General features: G+C 44.2%; 1 protein-coding gene across 2 annotated transcripts in view; it reads right to left on the bottom strand.

The window, feature by feature from the left end:
- Nucleotides 1-8,748: 8,748 nt before the first annotated feature.
- LOC136576772 (BTB/POZ domain-containing protein KCTD5) overlaps nt 8,749-26,066 on the bottom strand; it is a 47,447-nt gene continuing 30,129 nt past the window's right edge. Inside the window, exons 5-7 of one of the 2 annotated variants that reach the window (XM_066576331.1) lie at nt 25,950-26,066; nt 22,802-22,927; nt 8,749-14,833 (exon numbers count right to left, since the gene is read on the bottom strand). In XM_066576331.1, the coding sequence (XP_066432428.1) occupies nt 14,804-14,833; nt 22,802-22,927; nt 25,950-26,066 (273 nt within the window). In that variant the 3' untranslated portion in view covers nt 8,749-14,803. The remainder of the gene's footprint in view (nt 14,834-22,801; nt 22,928-25,949) is intronic. The other variant, XM_066576332.1, reaches the window with a different exon arrangement.

The raw sequence follows: 26,066 nt of genomic DNA, 5'->3' as shown, positions 1-26,066 counted from the left end.
AAACCGCCATATATGTGAGTATTAGTATTTTACATTTATCCACATTGAACCTCATTGGCAGCACTGATGTCTAAAGACTTCTATAGCCGGCACTATACTGCACAACTTGGTATCATCTGGACAATAGAAGTGGTGCTATTAAGCCCATTGTTCATATAATTACTAAAGTTAAAGGACCACTCCAGCAAAAACACATTCACCCCCCCCCCCCCCCCCCGACATGATTGCCTATCAAATTCTGTGTATTCCAGCCACTTCCCTACAGTTGTAGCCCCCTGTTTGATGCAGATTATGCGCCATTTTTAGGGCTTATTCACATGGGCATGAGCATAATTCGTTCCATGAATACACAGTGTATTCACAGACCAAACAATGCAGATTTTCAGCATATTTTGCCGCTCCGCTAGTTTTTTTGCACGTGGAAATATGCAGCGGATTTACATGCACAAAAGCCATACATAAAAGGCCTATTGTTTTGATTCGCAAATACACCGGTTTCCTGCATATTTGCACGGGAACATTCACGTCTATGGCCCATTTTGGTGCGAAACACACACCAAAATAGGATATGCTGTCAGTTTCACATCTATCCTATGATGCACCAGCACAGCATTAGCTCAGGCTGTACCATTTTTGCTACCATCCCTTCCTATACACCTCTATGAGGCCGTCTGTAGCTGTTAGAAGCAGCCGAAAATGAGCAAACATAGCAGCCACCATATAAATTCTAGCGATCAGCAGAGGGGCCCAGCAGCGGGACCCCACTGGTGAATACTTTTGACAAGTCTCCATGACATGTCTAAAGTTTTCAGAAAGTGCGGGTGCTCTTTAAAGGGATTGTACAAGAATTTCAAGTTATCCCCTATCTGTGTAGCCCTGTACCAAAGCATCTCAATAAGGAGAATTGACCCAAAATGAGCCTGCAAGAAGACGGGGTAGCTGAGACCTCTGTCATTCTCGAGATCAAGACTCCCATGTCCCATTCTCCTTTTTTTCCCCGGTCAACGCTCCATTACATTTCAATAGAGGGTTGATGGAAATACCCAAATGGCTGCCACTGAAAGTGAATGGAGCACTGGCGTGACCAACACTTCCTTCAGTCTCAGAGGGGGTGGAGGGTGGAAAGTAACCCTGAAGTGAGGAGGGCATGGGACCCCTGTTCTTGAGATTGGCAGGGGTCTCCACAGTGAGACCTCACCGATCAGCAAGTTATTTCGTGGATAGGTGATAACTTGAAATTCTGGTAGAACCTTCTTAACACCCCACTAATGTGAGACGGAGCAGTTGCGATGGATGTCCTTGTCTGAGAGCCCTTACCGATAACACACTGTAGCCAGAGTAGCCACTATAGATATACTGCCCATCACAATTACCAGATGGTCAACAGTCAAGGTCAGATAACTCCTATTAATATGTCCCGCATGCCAAAAACCATGCTCAAATACATTGCACTGAGGCATGCACAATTGCGCATACACCCATGTGAAGGAGCCATTACAAAGTAATCTGTGCTTATAACATGTAATATTGTTACACTGACGAAAGGTGTCTATGCCCCGCTTTCTATTTTCGGGCTATAGCTTGGATGTAATGTGCCAGCTTTGACACACACTACATTTGATATATGGTCTGGCTGGCCTATGTGTGGGCAATAACTGAACAGTGGTGATTATTGGGCTAACTTCATACGGGCGAGTGCGATATCAGGCCATGTATCCCGCAACCATCTCGCGCTCCCCACCATGTGAATTCCCGAGGATCCAATGAGTTTTCATGCTTAAAAAACAGCCTCGCATCACCTTGGGGATGAAGGGAATCCTCCGCCTCCACTGCGGATAGCGGAGTTCCTCCTATTGTTTTCATGACGTTGTATCACATCGCATGCGCCTACCGTGTCTCAGCATAGGAGCAAGCAGTAGGGCCTAATAGGCCCGTTGTAGGCTGCTTCTGCTTTTCGTCCATTGTCTGTCTCACATACCTGCACCACTTACCTGTTCCGGTTTATATAGGTAAAGATCCTCGGATGGCATGTAGATTTGCAGGTTTAGAAATATAGCAACTAGGATTTGCTTTAATCCATATTAATAAATGATATTTTACGGTTTCACCTGTGGGCAGTGAACACTTAAGTGACAGGGGAACAAGTCTAGCATTTTTCTCACTCTGCAACCTTTGTTTTTGTTTGGCTTATTGAATTAAAGTTAATGTTTACCCACTAAAAAGTCTTACATCCTAGTTTTTAATGAACTAGGTCAGAACGCCATTTTTTTTGTGATTGAGCTCTAAAATGCCCTGTCTACCCAAAAGGTAAGGAAGTCTGTTACCTGGATTTACTATATGCAAGTAGTCCTAACATATGATGTGCCAATAGATGAAAATAACTGGACCCTATTCATCGTCAACCCTGAAAAACCTGACCGTCTGGGCAGTATGAACCTCAATAGAAAGCGCTTCTTCACACGACCGCGTTTACGCGGGGATTTGCGCACGCAAAATCTGAAAGTCTAGGTAATTTTCCTTTAAATACTGGATGTTTCTCCGCAAGGGACTTCCTGCTAATGAAGTAACTTCATAGGTGTGCAAACCTGTTGTGGGTGATTGTCTCATAAGAACTTGGAGACACTTTATAATGTTCCAGAATATTGTCAATACTACCGTTTGTCACATTATATTGTATTACATGTGTTTTCACGGAGGTTCCTGCGCTTTATTATAGTTGTTTAATTTAGAACGCCTGGTTTACTCCCACCTTATAAGCTATCTCTTAGAAAACTCTCTTCTTGACCCCCTATAGTCCGGCTTCTGCCCCTACACTCAACAGGAACCGCCCTGACTAAACTGTCAAACGACATCCTGAAGGCCAAATTAAGGGATGATTACTCCCTACTGATCCTCCTTGATCTCTCTGCAACATTTGACACCGTTGACCACAAACTCCTCCTCAGTATGCTTCGCTCCATTGGTCTAAAAGACACTGCTCGCTACTAGTTCTCCTTCTACCTCTCTGACCGCTCTTTCAGTGTCTCCTTTGCTGGCTCTACCTCCCCTCCTCTTCCCCTTGCTGTTGGGGTCCCTCAGGGCTCGGTCCTTGGCCCCCTCCTCTTCTCCATCTACACAGCCCCTATTGGACAGACCATCAGATTTGTCTTTTAGTACCATCGCTGATGCCACCCAGTTATACACCTCTTCCCATGACATCACAGCAACATTCCTCCAGAACGCCACCGACTGTCGGTCTGCTGTCTCTAACACTATGTCCTCTCGCTTCCTAAAACTGAAGCTCTCAAAAACCGACCTACTCCTGCTTCAGCCGTCTAACTGACCTCATCCTGACATCTCCATCTCAGTGTGCGGCACCATAACTCCCAGCACACCCGCTGCCTTGGGGTCATATTCGACTCCAATCTCTCCTCTACCCCCTTCATTCAATCTGCTGCCCGAACAAGTCAAGAACATCGCAAGAATTCGCACTTTTCTCACTGTGGACACGCTAAAACCACTCACTGTTGCCCTCATCCACTCTCGGCTTGATTACTGCAACTCGTTGCTGATCGGCCTCCCCTGCTCCAGACTCTCCCCTCTGCAATCCATCCTGAATGCGGCAGCCAGGCCCATCTTCCTGTCCAGCCGCTACTCGGACGCCTCTACTCTGTGCACTGGCTGCTAGTCAAATACAGAATTCAATTCAAACTCACTACCCTCATCCACAAAGCTCTCCACAGCACCGCGCCGCCCTACATTGCCCCCCCTCATCTCAATCCTGCGCCCTCTGCTAACGAAATCAGATTAACTGCCCCATTAATACAAACATCTCATTCCTGCCTCCAAGAGGTCTCCAGAGCAGCACCAGTCCTCTGGAATGGGCTACCCCCCAACCTATTTGGACAATCCCCAACTCGCACAACTTCAGGCGTGCTCTAAAACTGCAGCTCTTCAGGGAGGTATATCATATCTCCTAAACCAAACCCCTCTGTACTCCACCTGATAACATGCTCCCTGTTCAACTGACTGCAATCCCTGCTAGTCGTAATCAACCGTCCCCTGCCGTCATACTGATTAGCCACTATACGGCCTGACCATTGTCTATGTGTATAGCATCCCTCACTCTCCACCTTGCCATACCGGGCACATCTCCAGCCCCTTTACCTTCTATATCACCCCATTATTTGTAGTATGTAAGCTCGTTGGAGCAGGACCCTCACCCCTATTGTCTCCATCAATTGATTACTACATGTAACTGGGGTTTTGTTTCGGTTCCTCACATTTTGTAAGGGCTGTGGAATATGTTGGCGTTATATAAAAATTATAATTATATTTTATGACTTATTCAAAGGGTAGTTTTTACTTAAATGATAGAATAAACTAAGTGTAAATTTTGAATGGGACAGTCCAGCATCTATGATTTACTATTGAGTTTTAAACTGTTAGGCTGGCTGGCCACAGGCGAGTTGTCATTGCGAGATCCGCGGCAATGAATTCCCCGCATGACACGCTTTCCATAGGCTAACTCTGGAAAGTGCAGACCAACATCCACAAGCGGAGAATCACTATCTATTAGATAGGCTTATCGCGGAGACCTTTCAGTACTCCCCTGCAGCGGAATATCTCTGGCGATATTCCGCCTCGGCCATGGACAAAGTGCCTTAAGGTACCGCCGAATTATACTTGACATCGCGTGGTCATAGTAGTTTGCTTTAATTAGTCTGTGCTATTAATTAGGCTGCTGCAAGGTCCCACTGCCACAGTTTTGTGTTTGGCGGTGGAAGCCCTGACAAGCACAGGCTGAAGATGTTATGTGGTTTATAAAACTTCCACTGGTGCCACACTTTGTTTTGGCACATGCATTGTGACATCCATTAGTCTCTCCCTTGCCTCACTAGCATCATATGCATGCTCCAAAGCCGGAAGTAGGGTGCTGGTGTAGTGTTTCTAGAATGCACATCAGCAGGGGCTTGCTTTGGGGTAGGGAGGGGGAAAGCGCTTTGATGGCTGCAGCAGTAAAACTGCCAATCAGATTGGTTGAGTTGCATTGTGACATCCAGATGGATTTCTGCAGCAAATCCAGCCCATAGCATGCTATGGGAATATGCGATTTTATGCCCGCTCGCGGGGAGAAATCGCAGCATGCTGCAATTTTGTGTGGGCTACGCATCATCATCATTGCAGAATGGGCACAGCCTCTCCTGTACTGCGCATGTGCGCTGACCAACACATTCGCAGCAGAGAAGAGAGGTACGCTGGGGTCACTGGCCAGGCACGCCGCTGCAGGAATCCCGCATGTGGGGTCCAACCCGCCAGTGTGCAGGAGGCCTAAATGTAGGTGACAGACTTCGTTTACATTCTAGCAGGCTGCAGTCACCCCTTGGTGGAGCTGAGGGGCTTACTGGATACATTGGACTTAATTGTATACCGTAAGCATTCCCCCATTGGGTGGTTACAGCCAGCATTTTATCATTTAACTGTCTATATATGAGATGTGGAACTCTTAAAAACCAAAACCACAAAAGATGTCTAAAGAGATTAGGTACATTCACAAATAGCAGATTGTGTGGATTTTGATGCGGTTCTAAAGCAGACAATGGTTCGAAGTCTGTTACGGATTCATGTCACAAGTCACACCAAATGTAAATTTTAAGGCAGATTTTTCCCCTCTGAGGAAAATTCACACCAAATCTGTCTTCATGTGACCATAACCTAGATTTAAAAAACACAAAACCTCCTCGGCTGAAAAACTTGTATTTCGATCCCATTTACACGCAAACAGAGGATAGTAAGTAAGAACTATTTATTGGTTTGTACAAGTTGGGACGCAACCAGTAATATACATATAATAGACACCCAATAACTATTCAGTGCAGAGTAGCAAGTTAACCAATTCTAGACTGGGAGGAATCAAACAGCTAGGGGATTGATTCTTCTTCAGTCTCTGCAGCAGGAATAAAAGACAACCAATGTTCAGACAATAGATTTTATTTCCCATATCGAGTTTGCAGCATTCTTTGACTAAAAATAGAGAAAAACTTTGTACAATACACAAGTTAAATACATGTAAGGGAAGATGGGCTCCTCTTACTCTACCAGTATGCCCAATGGGATAGTAGGACCATTTGAAATTGCCCCATGACTTTACCCTACAATGCATCAGCTTTCCTATATGCAATGACTGGTAGGGGACACTACAGGGCTCCCTGACCAAGGTGTGTGGGCACCCAAGTATGACTGTATAGAATCTGCATCTAGAAAGCTCAACACTTATCTTAAGGCTTCTTTCATACAATAGTATTTTGCTTCGGTATTTGCAAGCTAAAACCAGGAATGGGTCCAAAATACACAACAGGTGCAAATCTGTCCATTCTTCTGTAGGTTCCACTTCAGGTTTTGGCTTCCAAATATGGATGCAAAATAGTGCTGTGCGAAAGCAGCATTAAAAGGGGTTTTCCAATCCAATACACCAAAGACCTATCCTTATTATAGGATAACTATGTGATGAGGGTGGTTGCAGAATGAAGAAGGTTGTGTGAACAGCGTTGAACTGCACAGTATAGATAAGCTGCTGTGCTTGGAAAACCATTGACCGGGTCACAAAGCTCACTGACCTCATGGTCTAATTGCCTATCCTACAAGTAGGATATTTACCATAATTTAATAGAAAAGTCCCTTAAAAAAAAAAAAAAAGTTGTCCAGGGAGGGAAAATACCTACCTGGTTCAGTGGTGTCAGAGCCTCCACTTTCAGCCCAGTACTGGCAATGGAAAGGCCATACAATGTGATCCAAAGCTTGTGGACTAGCGTGGCAGCATTTTAAAAAAATTTTTTTTTGAAGGAAGAGGGGGTAGAATGTTTTTCAAATCCTGTGCACGCTCTGTAAATGTAGCTATGGGCTGGAGTTTTTGTTTTTTTTGGGCCTCCCAGCTGGAACATCTGGGGTAACTTCAGTGAGCACAAATTTACCATGTCTTTGATACAGTAAAGAATGGCTGCTGTTAAATGGCCATAATAACCAGATGCCCTAGATCCAATTTAGACCCAACAATTATTGCTCAAAAGCAGTCTTTTGAGCGATGAACGTTGTGTCTAAACGCGCCGCCATTGTGCACGATTCACTCATAGTCTTTCAGCTAGCTAAAAGACAACCCTGAGTCTCATCAGTGGCGCGTGCCGAGTTCTCAGCGGGATACTGCCGATCCTATTGTTTCAGTTGATATCCTGCTCAGAGAACACAGGAGTATGCAGAAGACAGCGCTCCAGCTGTGTTCTGCATACCCCGCTCTGTGCGCTCAGCTGGTATCCAGCTGAGCGCTCCGAGAACAGTTATCAGAGCGTGTAAATATGCACAACGATTAACGCTCAAAAGATTGCCTTTGAGCGAATCTTGAGCCATAATTGTTGTGTTTAAATGGGTCTTTAGTATTGCCCCTCTTTAAAAGGCGTTCCAATGAAGGCAGCTGCTGATATGTTAAACATTAGTGTTGGGTTCAGCTCATTTTAAACACCAAGCCAGCCTCCTCCTGTCGCTGCGAATGCAGAGATTGGGCTGAGTTACGGAAATGAACCGAACAGCCAGGTCCATGCAAGGACGTCATGAGCAACAGAATGGCCATACCACGTAACCCAGTGCTGGAAGTGAAGGCTCCACCACTGCTGGACTGGGTATCTCCCCTCTCTGAAGAACTCTTAATATATTCCCCAACGAGCCAGCCTATTACAGTATTTAGTACAGGAGCTCCCTCCCCCCCCCCCCCCTAGAAACAGTGCCAATTGTTCAATAGGTTGCATCTCTTATTGCATAAATATAAGCATAAACACATTAAACAGCCACCCACCTCAGTATACGGAGGGTTTGTGAGTGGCTGTCTCAGTGTTCTGCACGTGTTTCTTGCTCCTCTGTTTAGCGGTTTGGCTGTCTGCATGTTGGGGGGATAAGTGGTTTACATGCCCGCCCTCTTGAATCAGTAAGGATATGTACACTTTTTTTGTGTCTAGTATTGCAGCTTAACCCCATTAACCTAAGGGGTTGTATCAGAATGTTAAGTTATTCCTGATCCACAGAATACAAGATACCCACTGATCAGCAAGTTACGTCACCAAGACGCCAACCTCTCAAGAACAGTAGTCTGGTGTCCTCCATACTGCAGGATTATTTCCCCCTTGCTGCCCCCCCCCCCCCGCCCCGCGCCCCGCCTACCCTTCTCCCCTGCAGTGAGAAGGAGACTGAATGGAGCACTGGTGGATCCATTCACTTTCAGTGGGACTGTCAAGTCCCCGAACAGCACCCCCCCAGTTAGCTGACATGAAAGAGCTGCAGTGCACTGGAAGACTCCTAACTCACAACTGAAGTGAATGGGAGAGCCCTGCAGTACCATTCTGAGCCACAGCACGGCAGAGTGAGTTGCAAGTCTTCTTGTGCACTGGAGCTCCTTCACAAAAGCGGATTGCAGGGCTGTTGAACCCTACCGCTCCGAGATTGATGACTGATCCCAAGAATAGGATCCCTTGAAAATTCCTTTGAAAAGAAGTCGTCAAGGATGAAATATGAGAGAGGGGTGGGGGGTGGGGGTGAGACCCAAACCACTATTACTCACCGATTGACCCCCCCCCCCCCCCCTGCTGTATGGGTGCAATTATTTAATTCTTGGACAATTCCTTTAATAGACTCTGAACCGAAAGCATTCCATAACGGCCCATCCTACAGCAAAGGCTTAAGTCAAATGGTCCTGAAGAATTTCCCAAGTGATGCAGAAATCACAGCCACTTTCAACCAGACAATTTAATGTGACAACATTGAAAAGCCATTGAATTATTGATGAGTATAAAGTGCACTGGACTTCATAACAGGATTAGTTAACAGCAAGAGGCTTTCAGAACATGCCTGTAAATATACCCACAGAACAGTTTCATCGACAGAACTATAGATCACTAGATAAAATGAGTTAACACATCACAAAATCCATTAGTTGTTGACAAAAACTGGAAGGAAAAAAAACTGCACTTAATAGATTGTCAGTATGGTTTGAGAGTAGCGGAAAACTCCCGCAATGTGCACAGAATATAGTCCGGGTTAAGTGCATAAATTAATGTGTCACATAACGCATGCATGTCCTCACTGTGGCCATTGATGTAAACTGGTACACTTTATAGAAAATAGCTGAGTTACAGACCACCAGTCACCGAAGCTGTAACCGGCCCCCCGATACCCTGGGATTGGTTTGCGTCACAGCACTATCCCATGCGCCAGTTGTCAAAGTGACCACCAAACTAGCTCAAACGAGCATCCGACTTTCACGTAGCACAGGACAAAGGACCACAGTGACAGCAACTTGATACTAGTGCTTTGCAATGTAACAAATAGTAAAATAAAGTAGTTACAGATTAGCCCTTTACTTACTGCATTAGTCTAATATACAGTATTATCAGAATCGATTATATTAGCCCTTTGCAACATGTAAAATACAAAGTGACAAAAGTGGAGTTAAAAGTTAAAAATATAGATAAAAGTAAAGAAGGATCTAGGCTTATATTTTACTTCAGCAGTCAATATATCTTGGCATACACAATGTAAAGGATGGTATAAAGGTGGGGCTAAGGTTAATGGCCCTTTATCAGACTCAGATGTAAAAAGTTGACAGGTGGAAAATAAGGATTTAAAAAAAAAAAAGGAAAAACACAACCACCTTTAGGTCTAGCTCAGCTGCTTCAATCCTGGCGGCTCCTGCAAAGGGCTTGTTCTGTGACTATAGTCAATCATTGGTCACACGTTTAGGCCTACAACCGCTGAGATTACCATTTAGCTGTGAACACAGTCCCGGCACGAGCCTCTGTGACTAGAGGAAACTTAAAGCCAAGTTCTCACCCTTTTTTTACATCCTTACCTACCACTTTTTTTTCTGAAACCATTAAAAAAAACAAAAAAAAAAAAAACACAATTAGATGCAAGATACCATCTGAAAGTCATCCAAGAAAGAATGAGAATGAAAATCTAAGGAGAACCACATATCCAAGCTCATCCACTCGCACCCAGGTGTGAGTGAGGCGGTCATTTATCCCCCACTTTGGAAAGAAAAAAATGCAGCACTCGCTATCCAGAAACGGCACCATTTTTGTCCACGGGCCGTGTTTGACGGTCACTTCCATGAGGTTGAGCTGCAGTACCAAGGACATAACTGGGCATAAGCACCCTTTTGAAACGTATTCAAACCATTTAGGAAGCTGTCCCAGTGGGGTTTTTTTGGCTTTTGAGACTGAAGCTGGCAAAAAAAGGGGATAAAAACCTAGGCTGTATTACCCATTTCTGTCTTTAGTCAACTACACTTTTCTAGCTTACTAAAGGGATTGAGAATACTAGTTTAAAGCATCTCTGTATCTGTAATGTGAAGACCATCAGAGATCACCTGTAATCTGTGAAAACCCAGCAAATATTTGGACCTCCTGCAGTACCACCATATGGAAAGAGTTTCATTGTGCAGCCTCTTGTTAAAACTACGTAATGTAAGGTATGATGTGTCGGGTCCTCGAGAGCAAGTGTGCTGTGCCACTCACTCCTCTAGTTAACAGATAAGAGGGGATCCCTGTTCAAGACACTTTACAATATTAGGTGAAAAATCGAAGTTAAATGGGATTTACAAACCAGACAGAACCATAGACTATAAATGATCGTAGCTTTAAAGGAATATTTAGGTAGGAGGTTTCCATATACGGATTGGTATATTACATGTACCATGCAGGTCTGAGTAGACAATTGATGTCTGCACCCATTCCGATTGTCTTGTGAACTACTCAGATGTGTGAATTCAAAGAACTTAAGCCAAGGTACAAACACTGCTGTAGTTCCATAACACAAAGGATCATAACAGAAATGCACTTAAAGGAATTATAGGGCATTGGCAAGAGTGCAAGGGCCCAAAGGCCTTCCCCCAATTTCTAGAAAATGGCTTTCTTTTTATTGTTATGCAAGATGTGGATGAGCACAATCCTTAAAAGGGGATTTGTGGGACATGGAAAAAGAAAGGGGTGGGGAGTTAAAAAGGTCTTAACCCTTTCCAATTCAATTTGTATCCTGTTTTTCCTAGGGGGCTTAATCTTTTTTTGCCGTTATACAACGACGCTATAGGCTGGCTAAAGCCAGTACTGCATGTGGTGACACGTTGGATAGGCTCCGACAGCAGAGAGGCTGTCAATATACAGTAAGAGAACCCCGACAGATGTCTTCCAACATCAGAGCTGTAGAGCCTTAAATCATAATGTTTTTAGAAGTCAGTGGATTGGAAAGGGTTAAAATGAATAAAAACTGAATATTCTCACATTCAGGTCCAGTGCTGCAGCCCCAGCGGAAGCGGTCATGTGCCATTTACAGGCTTCAGCAGCCATAGAGGAATGATTACTGAAGCCTGTGAGTGGCCAAGCTCATATACTTAATGAAGGCCACATAACTGCTCGCCCCTTTTGCCAGGTTCTGCACGGCAGGTACTGGGGCTGCAGCACTGGATGGGAGATCATTCTTTAATCTGGTTTCATTTTAAGCCTCTTTTTCACCCATGTGCCAAAAAAAAAAAAAAATACGGGTGTGTTCACAACTGCAGAAGAAAAAAGAAAACCAAAAACTCATTAAAATCCACATGCTTTTTTTTTTTTTATAACCACAAATACTATTATTGGATACAGGAAGACATCATAGACATACAATGGCACCTCGCCCATCCAACCAGTACCCTGCTTGTGATGAAGGGCAAGAACCCCCAAAACCGATGCATCTCCTTTTGGAGGAATGCCACTTGACTGGCATGAGGTAATTTACAAGGATAATGGAAGAGGTTGTAAGAAAACCCTTTATTAAAAAGGACGTTGAAAACCTGTTACACCCAATACAATGCAGACATCCACAACTTCATATGAAGGTTCATTTTACTGCATTCCCTAGCTTACAGGTTGGTTAAGTTTTTCAAGATTCAATGCAGACTATCACTACTTTTTGCTCTTCGCCTTAGCAGATCTGTCCAAGACTCCTACCGCTCAGCGTCAAAGGGGCACCGGGCCTGCATGGTTTACATAGACCGATTCATCTGTATGAGCAGCTGTGTCCGGTACTGCAGCTCACCTCTTACATGAAAGCCACAAAGCCTTCTGTGGGCTGATGACCAAACCCAATCAGCCAGACCCCAACCAGTCAAACATTGGCACCTATTCAAAGGCTAGGCTACTAAGGGGCAAGTGAAAACGTAAAGGGGTTGTCTCGCGGCAGCAAGTGGGGTTATACACTTCTGTATGGCCATATTAATGCACTTTGTAATGTACATCGTGCATTAAATATAAGCCATACAGAAGTTATTCACTTACCTGCTCCGTTGCTGGCGTCCCCGTCTCCATGGATCCGTCTAATGTCGCTTTCTTCTGGCGTTTTTAGACATGCTTGCGCTGTGCGGTCTTCTTCCTGGTGAATGGGGCCGCTCGTGCCGGAGAGCTGGTCCTCGTAGCTCTGCCCCGTCACGTGTGCCGATTCCAGCCAATCAGGAGGCTGGAATCGGCAATGGACCGCACAGAGCCCACGGTGCACCATGGGAGAAGACCCGCGGTGCATCGTGGGTGAAGATCCCGGCGGCCATCTTGGTGAAGGAAGACGTCGCAGAGCGGGGATTCGGGTAAGTAATAAAATTTTTTTTTAAAAACACATCCTTTGGGGTTGTCCTGCGCCGAACGGGGGGCCTATGGAAAAAAAAAAACCAAAAACGTTTCGGCGCGAGACAACCCCTTTAACTAAAACTGACACGTCGGAAGTATTGATCTGGTGATGGCTAAAACATTGATCAGGTGCGTTTGTTGGGGAGTTGGAAGAATAATGTATAACGCATGGTGTACAGCTGTATACAGGCTGATTTTCCATGCAGAAGGGGTTTTCAGTGGGGATGGGGTGGTGATGGGAATCAAGCATCAATGTCACAATTTGTGCCCAATTCTAAACTCTATGATGCCCTCTGTGGCTAAACAATTCAAGGTTTGCATTTATTAATAATTCTGCCAAGAACACGAGAAACGGTTCATCTCTACAAACTCATTAACAGGCAGTATAGAAAGAACAAACCCCAAAGACCTACCATGGCACAAATATTACCGCGCTGCTGTAGTGTAAAGCAGTTTATCAATGTGGTTTCCAAATTGAAGGCCAATTAAAAGAAAAAAGTGAGATTGTTGCCTATAGTAATCAATCAGCACTCCTTAATTGGAAAAGCAGAGCTCTCATTGGTTGTTCTGCACCTCAATCAGTTCGTTAATCTCTGTCAATGAAGAAACCAATCAGAGCTCTGTCGAATTCTGGTTGCCATGGACACCAAGGCCAGAGAAATTTGTCTTGATGTCCACACAATGACCAGTGTCCATACAAATATGCTACTGTATTCCTCACACATGTAATGTCAAACCCGCCAATTAGTTTATTTAACAGAGACCTGATTGTTTACTTTGGTCCTGAGTGACAATAGGAGAAACTTCCTTTACTTTTTTGTGCACCCACCAAATCCATACAGCAGAAGCAGTTCATTTTGTTAGTCGCGTTTGATATAAACTAAAAATGTAAACTAGAAACCTGTCTAAATAAATAAAGTTATACAAGAAAAAAAAAAAAAACAAATAAAAAAAACAAAAACACAACTTTGATAACTTTTCCAAGGGGTACAAGTTAGAACCAAAGTTGTAGGACTTTTGCCCCCTTATTGTAATAAAAGCTGTAGTGTAAGTATTTTACAGGAGTCAGTGAGGAGGGAAGAGAGTCAACGATAGGCCGAAATCCCCGGTACGGACTCCATGTCATACCCTACAGGAGCAGTCAACTACATATTAGCCGGAGGAGACAAGACTGATCGTAAGGGCTAGGTCTGGAAGAATATACAAGTCCTGCAGCAGATCTAGGAGACCCCATTGAAATCGATTCAGTGGTTTATGGGCAGATGTCATGATTTCTATGAAGGGAACATTGCCTAAAAAGATCCCGTGTCGCTGTGTTAGGTACACAATCTTGTATAAAAGAAAAAACTTTCTTAAAGGTTGTCTGTAATAAAGTTTTATAATCCATTCCTTACTGAACATGCAATATGCAAAGATGCAATCTGCTAGGAAGAGAATACATTTACATCGCAAAAAAAATATTATATATATAAAATTTCTGGGTTATTTTTTAAGTTTCGGTTAAGGAAGAAGTAGAGTTTCTATGGAAACTTTTTTTTTTTTTTTTTGCAGCAATAGACAAGTGCGGGTAACATGTGACATGCTCCGCGTTCCCTTTGCTGATAAAGTATGAGTGAGCCACCCTTTGCTGATAAAGTAGGAGTGAGTCAACCTTAGAAGAAACGGCCTCGGTCATTTCAAGGTGGAGAACAAGGAGTGGCTGAGAAAGATGCCCCATAAAAATAGGACTAGAGTTAAACATGGCGGGAAAACCTGTGGGCCATATGTAGTGTCAAAATACAAAGTGTAAGGGATAGACTCAGGTCACCCCGGATGTAATACCACCGATGTACAAAAAGGTTCTAGAATAATGTAAAATAAAAACCGGGAGGGAAGAGATACATTATAATAGACCCACTTCAAAAAGTTCCTCTTCAATGCCAAGTCCCGATGAATGACACACCGAAGCTTCCACCACAAGTACAGTACAAGTTATTCATGACAGCCCAATAAACGCTACTCTTAAAGCAGACATTGTGGTGGCTCGTTACAGTGGAGATCCTCCGCCAGGTCACTGCTTGTTTGGAATAAAATTATATTTAATAACAAAAAATAAAAATAAAAAAAAATAATATATCTTCTTTCAAAAGACTTCACATTCGGGAGCCTCTCTCTTGCAAGATCTGAAAGACATTAGAAATAGAAGAGTGAAACATGAGGAGTGGACCAACAGGAGGTTACACAAACCTAAAGAGGCAAACCCCACCGGTTACAACAGTCTACAGGCAGCTACAGGAATTAAAGGGGCTGTCAAGGATGAAAAAAGTCAGCAAGCCTGCCCTAGTCACTGAGGGCCCCTTTACACAGAACTTTTGAGCTTTAAAAAAAAAATAATAATAATAATAATAATAATAATAATAATAAGGTCCAAAATTTAGCACTCATTCGTTTCATATATCTTTATAGCAACGTGAGCACCATCGGTTTGCTGCAGTGCTCCAAATCCCCAGCATGGATACAAGTCAAAATTCTGTCTATCCACAGCCACCAGTAGGATGAGCTAGGACGTGTTCACACACTAGATTGAGAACAATTTGATGCGCAATCCAAGTCCCATCCGTTTGAAAGGCAATCTATGCCTTAGACCTCATGCCCACAGCCGGGTCGGATTCCACCTAACAAATATCGCAGCCGAATCAGACCTGGCGCCGTACTTCCAAAGTGCTCACTGCAGAAGTATCGCGGGACGGACGGCTTCCATTGACTGCAATGGAAGCTGTCCGTGTGATTTTCCACATGGAATAGAACATGCTGCGATTCTCCCCTGCGAGGAGGGGGGGGGGAAACCTGTTTTTCGCAGCAATGTCTGCCCATAGACATGCTGTGGTACTCGCGGCGGGTGTCTCACGGCGAATTCCGCAGCGACAATCCGTCCGTGGGTATTCGGCCTTAGGCTGGCGTCACATGGGCAAGAAAATTGCACGAGATTTATGTTGAGAGATGCCCAAATCTTGCACGAATAAGAACAAACCCATTTCTTTGGAATGGGGTCCGACACATGAGCAATGTTTTACTGCATTGCGATGCAAGAAAGAAAATCGCAGCATGTCCTATCTTGGAGCATGCTTTCGAATTGCATCTCCCATTGTAGTCAGTGGTACTGGCAGAAGCATCGCACCACGTGCTTAGGTGTACGCGGTGAAATGCGATTTCCACTCATTGAAACCGGGAGAAACTCCGCGATCCTCCACCGCGTCTGTCAGCCGTATCAGAGGATCACTACTACCCCCAAAGTGACGCGAGGCGTTGGAGATAAAAATGCCTCGCATCCGCAGGGAAACTGCACGTTGGAGAGTACGATATCGAGCCATAAATCACGGCTCTCGCCTGTATGAAGTTAGCCCTAGTTTATATGCCGTGGATTCTTCCACAAGCCAATATCAAATCTGCATCATGAAACGAAGAGTAGAGTAGAGATACTTCACTTTTCGATGTGCCGTCTGCATTGTGGTATTCTACATATGGATTAGCCCCGCTGTATGGAGCTAATCTATTTACAACGCTGGCAGCAGCATATGGAGGTTGATTTATAATCCACAACATAATCTGTAACTGAACGGTCAATTACACAAGGATGGATTTCACCGTTTTAATATGGCCTTAAAAGTGCTTACTGTATACATTGTAGTCAGAACAGCAGTGAGCGCCCCCTAGTAGTTACTGCAGGCAGACAATTTTGTCTATGCAGTGGATTTGGAGCTCCATCAGAAAAAAACAAAAGCTCAGGCTGCTATAAATGTTTGGAAAGTTTCAGAAGTTTTTAAAAAAAGATCAGAATATTTAAAAGGGTTACTACATGTCAAGAGTTTGGATCAGTGGGGCAGAGATCCCTACCAATCACTAAAATCGAGGCAGAAGTGTGCATCTGACCGCTGTGCCCATACAGTTGCTTCAGTCACGGCTTGAAACGATGTACGGGCTCCATAGAAAGTCTATGGAGCCTGCACAGCACTCAACCAAGTGCATCTGCCCATTGATTTTAGCAATCATCAGTGAGGGTCCTTACACCGATCAAGCGCTGACGAGTCACAATGACATCATACGTTTTTTAAAAGTTTAGTTATACTTGAATTTGGATTAAAAGAACACTTGAGTAACAAGGATAGACTGACTTTAAAGGCAAGGCTGTATTTAGGTTTACCAGTCTTTGCTGAATAAGGCCTCATGCTGGGTGATCTGAGACCCCTAAAATCTGGAAAAGGCGTAAAGTATGCAAATAGTCCTAGGGGACAATAACTGCAGCCATAGAACAAGGGGGAAAAAAAAATCTTTAGACATGCTACATGTAGAAAGCAGAAGAGCTCCCCTCGTGGTCCCCAAGAGCAGTTTATTTCTCTGCTAGTCCGAGGATGTAACCTTGGTGTCTTGCAGTTGAGAATCTGAGAAATTGAAGTAGATTAGGCCATAATCTATTGTTATCCACTTGCAGACTGGATCAGTCATGGTCCCTAGAGTTCTGATCGCTGTAGTAGTCTTGTATTACATGGGCTTAGGACTTCTCATCCGTGCGCTATATACAGTAGGATTACGCCCTTACAATAACTCTGCTGGTGTAAGAACAAGAGAACTTTAGAGTTGAGCTGGAGGCAAATAATAAGCCTCTAATTCAACTTGCCTGAGCATATATGTTCTAGTATGGTACAAGCATAGGCTCTCTATAGGGATAAAGCATGCCTTCCTGAGGCGGAAGCATCAGAGACAACTGTGGCCTCTGGAAGGCATGCTCATCCCAACAAAGAAAGTGTTCTTTAAGAGCTAACCATGTGATCGATGGAGGTTTAACAGCTGGAACCCCCATCAATCACAAGAACGGGGTGATGGCCACACATTTGCACTTCTTGACCATTCATTTTATTTGGGCTGGTAGAGATAGGAGTTCAAGCGCTGAAATGAACGGAGTGGCAGCGCGCATGCTTGACCACTGCTCCACTTAGTAGGGGGCCTTCAGGAGACGTTGTCCCTTTGATCTGATCTGTGGGGGTCCGAGTGATCAGACCCTACTAATCAAATGTTATCCCCTATCCTGTTGGGGGATACCTTCATTGCAAGGGACAACCCCTTTAGATTTTAGATGGAATGATAAGTGTATACAGTAAGGTCTTAATCTGCATGCCGTAAGCTCCCCCTAGTGGTGCCTGCAGAAAGCCTCGACTTTTAGGGTGCCTATCCACTAGCGTTTTTTTAACGCACAGATATCGTTGCGTTTTTTTCAACGCGATTGTCAATGGGACTTTCTAATGTTAAACGCATCTCACAAAAATCGCAAAGCACAAACTTGCAATTTTTGCACGATGCATTTTTAACATTAGAAAGTCCCATTGACAATTGCGGTTAAAAAAAACAACAAAAAACGCAGCGATATCTCAGCGTTAAAAAACACTAGTGGAAAGACACCCTTATAAATATGCACGTTGGAACTCTGACCTACAAAAAGTAAGCCACAGAATTTTGGACCACTTTGGAGATGGAAAAAAGTAGGCGCTGCTTTAAAAGAATTTTGTCATGTACTTTATGTGGCCACAGAGGGCAGCATAAAATAATCACATGCCAAAACAACTATTGGTAACCAATTATCTTTTTTTTTTTACAATTCCAGCTTATTCATGCAGGTACTAACTCCACCCACTTGCTGTGATTGACAGTTCTCACTATTAGTGCATAGTTAGAAAACAGCCAATCACAGTGGGTGGGTGGAGTTGGTGGCACCTCATGAATACGCTTGGCTCATCTCTTGCCTGGAGTTATCTGGTTTTTACACATTAGCCCATAGGTGACAGCACTAAAATCCATGTGCATCACTATACTGCCCTCTGAGGTCATCATAAAATAAAAGTACATGACAGGTCCCCTTTAAAACCAGAAGCTCCACATACAGGTTGGAGTTTGGTCAGCAGATTTACTGCTGTGCAAGAAGAGGGTCGATCTATAAATATAAAAATTGACATTTTAGGTTTGTGTCATTCTGCTGCAAAATCCCATGTAAGCACATTAAATATTGATGTATTTATGTATTTCTCATTAGTTTTAAAACATCCGCATCCAGAACTACAAGTGAAAAAGCAGCTTTGTAGATTTACTTTAACCCTTTGAAATCCAATTTTGGATTTAGGGTTTTCTGGGGGGGGGGGGGGGGCTCTCTTTCTGCTATTATACAATGGCGTCGTCTGCTGGCTAGAGCCAGTACTGCGAGGTATGGGACATGCTGGAGAGGCCCCTGACACAGAGGCCAGTAATCTACAGTAAAAATACCCTGACGGACATCTTCCGACATGGGAGCTGTACAGCTTTCAATCAGAATGTCTTTATACGTCACTGGATTGGAAAGGGTTAAAGTGTAAAAAAAAAAGCTATCTCCACCCTTAAAAGGCGTTCGGGAGAGGAGGGGGCTGGCTCAGGTCCTGAAATAAGCTGAATATCCAGCCCCCTCCAATGAAATCACTAAGTGCATACCACATGACCTGTTGCCAGAGCTGGGCTAGAAGTGGAGGAGTTGGTCCCACTGGACCCAAACAGGATTAGAGAAAGTAACTCTTTGGATAACCCCCGCAATACAATAACTCCTGTTCATCAGTTTCATGTTGCCCGAACCACAGACAGCATGAACCCGGGGCAGAGATGCCCATTAGGCCCGCGTAGGTTTTAATACGAAATGCTGGCATTTCAGAAAAGCTTTTCAACTTGAAAGCTGAGATCCAAGTCAGACTTTAAAGGGGTTCTGTCACTAAAAAAGAAAAATGCTTTACTTATAAATTCCTCCCCCATCAGTCTACTTACCAGATCTTCCCCTCACCTATCTTCTCCTGTCTCCTGCAGTCCAGGGGGTCACTTCACCTCCAGCTGCCTGGAGGTCTTCTCCTTTCTGTGAGGTTACATACATTTGGTTGGCAGTCTTCCAATGTATGTTACGTCACAGCTCACAGGCCAGCAGGAGGACTGCCTATCTTCATTGATTGCTCATGCAAGCTGTCTCTGAAATAGATTACAATTCCTTCTTAGGCAGTGAAGCTACAGCACAGGGATGTGACCTTCACTGACCCAGCCGGAAGGAATTTGTGATAAGCAGCCCTCATAACAAGCTGGGCCCAGCCTGCAGTCAGCTGACCTGGGGCACTGGAGAAGCTCAACCAGGAGAAGATGTGATAAGGAGACAGACCAGGAAGGAATAGGTAAGTTTAGATCATTTTTTTTAATGACAAAACCCTTTTAAGGCGTGGGCAGCACCAACCTCTCCCCGCTTGCAGCAGCAAGAGTGGTAGCTCATCTTCCTGCTTGTGAGCTGATGACTCAGGCAGGAAAAGTCCGGCACGGTCCGCCTCTGACTCGGAGCTCCCTTCCAGCTGAGTTAAACTTCTAAGTGTGTTTCAGAATAAAACATACAATGGCCAAATGGGCATATCTAAGCTGGGTACAGGCAGCATGAATCTGTATTAAAGGGGCACTTAAAGTGAACCTGTAACCAGAGTTCATTAGAAATCTTTATGCAGTTGGCTCGTCAACTCCCTCTAGCAGCAAAGGTAGCCACTAAGTTAATCAGTACAGAATTTTGTACCCCAAGAGGGATGTTCTTTTTTTATAAAGTGGAGTCTAGTAGATTTGGGGGCATTCAGTAGCGTACATTGTTTGTTGCTCTGATGCCACGCGGATTACCCAAGTCAGAGTTATTAGATGGAATCCTAGTAACTGCATGAAAAGAATCGATAAGCTTATGCCTCCAACGTGTCTGCTACCGACAACTCAAAATCCTTTAAGATGCTTCATTATCAAGATCTCTAAAGAAGATCGGGGTCTACTGTAGAAGTTGCTGTCGATCCGGGTGATCATGCAGGAGAGGCATCTACAGGACCTATGTAAATGTAAATCAATCCCCAAATTCCGTGTAGTCCCCTGTGACCTCAACACATAACAGATCTTCTATTCCCACATTGCAGCATGTGTTGGGGGTTCTACAACACTACAGAGGGCGGGTAAGTATACCGGGAGGTTGGTGAAGGATCAGGAGCAGATCTGGGGAGCAGGGGGGAGTCAGGAAAGCTAGCGCTCACCAGTAACTTATAACTTAATCTGAGTCATTCATATCGTAATCCGTCTCTTCATCCTCACTCTGTACCAGCATGCAGCATGCATGTGCAAAGAAAAGGGAGCGAAAACAAAAACTTGTAAGTGCAAAGAAAAGAAGAGACAAGACAGACAAGCATAAAAGGGATGCACTGAGCACAATCTGTGGCTTGCATGTAAAGCATGCTATATGGTCATCAAGGTCAACTTCATCTTTGGTTTACACATGACAGCAATATACATTTAGAGAACCGCATAACCTCCAATCAAAAGCAGCCACAGGTAAATCAGTACCCTATAGGTTATGTCTTGCAAATGGCACCATATAGATTACCGACTGGCTGCATGGACAGCTACAGGGATTGGTTCCCATGCTGCTGCCCTTCTCTAGCTTTCTATTGCCACGTGCCCCAGGAGCCATGCCGCTAGTAAGAGCACCCCCACAAATCCCAGGCATCATCTTTACAGCAGGTCCCAAACCATCTGCTGTGCAGGGCAAACAAAGGGGATGCAGTGCTAACTCAGCACCAAAGAGTCAGACCCCCACTAACCTGATGACAAACTACTAATATTCCATCACTTTAGAAGATTGGAATACCCATTTGATTGGTATGGTATATCATGTGAATGAAGGTCTTGTATGTGTACAAGTCTCATAGGTGTGTCTCGCCTCAGGGACCCTTATACGTGGTCTGGCACACTCCACTGAATGCAAGGGGAAAGCAGCCACCCATTTAGGAGTGCTAGACTGCCTCTCCCAATAGAGGAGTCTGAGACGTGGGTCCTACACATATGGGGCATATCAATTGGAAATACACCTTTATTGAACTGGTAGACAGTGTTCCATTGTTGGCTGCACGGGACGTTATGTATGCAAATACTGTATACCTGCAGCTCTGAGCTAATCTAAGTGCAAAGCAGGAAAAGAATATTAAAAAGACATTTCCAAGAGTTCTGCAGTAAGTGTAGCAAGAGAACAGAAACAGGAGCTATTAGCCTCTTATTGCATGCACAAGCCATGACGATGGTAGCAATGCAGGATCAGTGAATGTGAGCTAAAGCAACAGATCTGGAGACCTGGACAGGTGAAACACTGACAAGTGGAGTGTATATGAGGTCCAACGCACTACAAGACTACCATATTGTGTTACTGTAGGAAGGCCTTCATTAAGCTGTTTGATCACTGCCATGTAAGATACAATACTGCCCAGCTAGGTTACTATGTACATGTTTTATACGCCGCCTGATTGTAAAGCCTATTCAACTAGGAACACTGAACTCAAGTAACCTCCGTGAACAAATCCTCCTTATAATGAGAATGACCATTCCCTAAGAAGTGGGTGCTGGCAATGGAGAATGCCAAGCCTTAACTCTAAATTGCAAATTGGGGCATATCATTAACGCTGACATTTCAAGTCTATAAAAATCAGACTTTTGCTCTGTAAATGCTGTAAGCAAATTTAGTGAGTAGGACGTGTTCTTAAAGGAATATGTCAAGGTGTTCTTAAAGGAATATTCTTATCTTGGGAATCCTATTTCAAGGTGTTCAAAATAGCAAAACAATGCATTCACTCATAAGATGTTCATTTCCAAAATACTCAGTTCTCCAGATATTGCAGCGATTGACTTCTCCGCTCTCTGGTTGTTTACTGATCGTTGTCAAGGAAACAGACCACCTTCTATGGAAAGAAATGGAACACAACTGTAGATGGCGGCCAGGCCGAAAGCTAGTGCGCATGCACTCCTGGGAACTTGGCCATCAGGTTTAGCTGAAAGTGCGCAACTGGCCTCCTCTGCGCCTCTCCTCTTTCCATAGAAGAGGTGGTTGGTTTCCCTGACAACAGGCAGTAAACAAAGAGCAGAGGAATCAATAACTGCAATATATGGAGAACGGAGCATTTTGGAGATAATACCACATACAGCCCATGGCCAAGTGTGGCATTGTTTCTTAGGAAGGAGACATGCTTTTGTCATTTACAACCTTTAGTAGGAATAAACCCGATGCAGAAGCAAACATCCCAAGCGCAACAACTTACCTTTGCCTTTTCACTAGGTTCACTAGTAGTGCCATATGGAGTATTGTGCAACTCTTTCGAGACCACACACAAGAACTCTGCTTGATCTTCATTCCCATAGTTATAGGAAGAACCGATGCTGACGAGCTAAGAGAGAAATGTAGTAAAAGAAAATAAGTCACAATCAAATGTCTGCAGTTAGGACATTACTGAAGGCATACTACAAGGGTCCGCAACCAACCGCCTGCAGAACGCAACATTACACATGTCACTTGATTAGTCATATGAGGGATTTACATGTCTGCGTGTACCGTAGTGGTCGGCCTTATTTGGCGACAGGCATTTCTTACCACGTAGACTGGCAGCGGCTTATTTACAGCAACAAAGGGTGTTAAAATCTAAAGGGTCCAACCCCTCTATTTTCTTATGCGAGTGCTTGCGAAGCCGCCATGGGGTCATTGGGTTCAGCTAGATTAACACTTAGTAGTGGTCTCAGATACCCACAAGAACTACAATTACTCCTGTCAATCCCACGTCTACTACCTGCAACCTTCAGGTCGTGAGCGAGAGCTTAGGACTGCATTTCCGTTGCCTTATCACTCTGCAATAGGTCACTGATACAGCCCATATTTTTTACTTCTGCTTTTTTTTATTAGATGAGGACTGTATTTTCCAAATTGTTTTTGCTCTGTATTTTCCAATACTTTGAAACCCCCCAACTACAGACTTCTACAACACTATATAGTATAGTCAAGCAGTTATTGCAGTGGGAGGCCAGAGACCCCAGACATGCACTATACAGCAAAAACATTAATGCCAGAGTTCCCAGGTCCTGGTCGCATCTGTAGCTCATAGTGGGAGATCTAAATTGGAGACCCCACTCGCCTTTTTGTCCATTTTAACTAAGGGCACATATGGAAAGAAGCAGTTTCACCAGGACCAGCCTTTTAACAAAAGATTACCAAGTTGTCAGCCATTGGCTTGGGAATACACTCAGGCAAGTCATGTTAGAGTCCATGCTACAAATACTTGGTAACTGGTACGATTGTGATGTTTCCAGGGATTGCATTACACTATATTTAAAAAGGGGTTTTCCAGTCAAAAATATTATTGATGACCTGTCATCACGATAGGTCATCAATAGTTGGATTCTTGGGGTCTGTCGCTCAGGACCGACTGATTAGCTGAGCGGGTGCAAGCTGTCAGCACTGCAATAACAGAGGTCAGAGCGGAAGCCTCCGTGCCAACCTCCCATGTAGTGGCTGATGATGGTAACTGCAGGCATGGCTCCTCTTGAACTTATTGAGAGTCGTGCCTGCAGTTACAAGCGCCAGCCACTACATAGGAGGTTGGCGCCAGGCTTACACTGTCCTCTTGTGTATTTAGAGCAGAAGCCTCCGCACCGACATCCAATGTAGTGGCCGACGCTGGTAACTGCAGGCACAGCCCTCATTGATTTCAATGAGGCCACTACACGGGAGGTTGCGTGCGGAGGCTTCCGCTCTGACCTGTTATTGCGGTGATGACAACTTGCGCCCGCTCAGCTCATCAGTCGGAGTCCCAAGGGAAAGACCCCAAGCGATCAACTATTGACCTATCCTGATAGGTCATCAATAGTATGTTTGACTGGAAAACCCCTTTAAAGTTGTTTTCTGGGACTATACGATATGAACTTTCCTTAGGACAACTTATCAATATTAGACTGGTAGGAGTCTGCCACTTGGGATCACCGCAGATAAGGGAGCGCTGCAGTCATTTCACAGGATATCAGGCACAGCGTTGTACGCTTCATAGTGGCTGTGCCTGGAATAGCAGCTTAATCCCATTCACTTGAATAGCACTTAACGGCTCTTATGCCATGTGACCAATAAAGATGTCAGACCTGAGAAAAGACTGTAGTGCTCACACAAGAGTCATGGCCTGTTCAAAAAGTTGAGTGGCAGGGCTCTCAAGCAGCAGACCCAACTGATCAGATATGGACTTATCCTGAGCATAGGTAAGCAATCTTAGTCCCGGAAAGCAGCTTTAAATCTCTCCATGTTGTGTGAAGGGGATTTTGACAAAAGCCCTATCACGACCTGCCATCTAGGGGTCACCCATAAATTATGCGAGGGGGGGGGGGGGGGATTGGGGTGTGTACAAATATCAGTCACCCAAACTCGAGGATTGATTTAATACCCTGATGAATCTAATTATACTAGAGGGGAAACTTGTTAGGGTTAAGCCATATCCACTCCCTAATGTGCTATATTCAGAAGCAACTCCCATTAATCCCTGGTGAGTGGGTTTACCCTTTTCAGGGCAGGTGCCCTGCAGTTAGGTTGGGGCAGTATTTGGGTCATAGGTGGGGGAATATTTATGGCTCCCTTTTATTGTGGCAGTATACCCAGGAAAATCAGGACAACAGTACCAGGTCTGGTACCCGGTTTGGGACACTCCTTTGTTTACCATAATACCATTTTACCCAACGGTATTGCAATTACTGTATATTTATAATTCATCTATTAAATGTGGTTGGGCATTTTCTGATGCACAGAACTAAAAAAATAAATGTTTAAGGTAGTAATGGTTTCAGCAATGAATGGTTAGTAATAGTATTATATGGTGGCATGGATCAGTAATCAAACCCAAGGATTAAAAATTGTGAAGCACAAACCAATTAAAAAAAACAAAAAAAAAAAAAAAAACTTTATACAGGTTTAGATAAACAGGCCTGCCTTCCAAAAAAAAAAAAGTGCTATACCTGCACACAGGTGTGTAGCATTGCAGGTCAGTCCAATTAATCAAAATGGAGCAGAGTGGCATCAAAAACAACCCATCGACGTGTGGTGCTGTGTCAGGTAGAAAGCGGCCATGTTTTTTCTAATCTTGTACAACCCCTTCATCAAGTTAATAAAAACTTACATACTTTAAAGAAAATAGCCAAGAAGGCAATGTATAGGAATTTCAGAGTATGATCTGTATTCAAGTATAGAGGAGACCATGAGAAGAAGGTGCCATATCCAAGCTAAAAATTAAACAGTCATCGGGTTCAGCGACACACAAATGTGGGACCCCCATTGGCAGTATTCCCATAGTGCTGTATGCAAGGCCATGCATGTGGACATGTAGCAGAGGGGGAGCAGACAGGAAGATTTGGTAGAAGAGCAGTGTGCAGAAAGGGACACACCTCGCCGCTGCATTTCTGGAGGCTGGTCTCCTCCACTTTCACTTCCCTTGAAACAATGAGCAGAAACTCAGACTGATGATCCCGCCCGCATCCATACATGGAACCTACGCTGACAAA

The sequence above is a fragment of the Eleutherodactylus coqui genome, chromosome 8 (assembly GCF_035609145.1).
Source record: "Eleutherodactylus coqui strain aEleCoq1 chromosome 8, aEleCoq1.hap1, whole genome shotgun sequence".
Taxonomy (NCBI): domain Eukaryota; kingdom Metazoa; phylum Chordata; class Amphibia; order Anura; family Eleutherodactylidae; genus Eleutherodactylus; species Eleutherodactylus coqui.
Note: the sequence above shows the minus strand (reverse complement) of the source record. Positions and strands in the feature narration are given on the sequence as shown.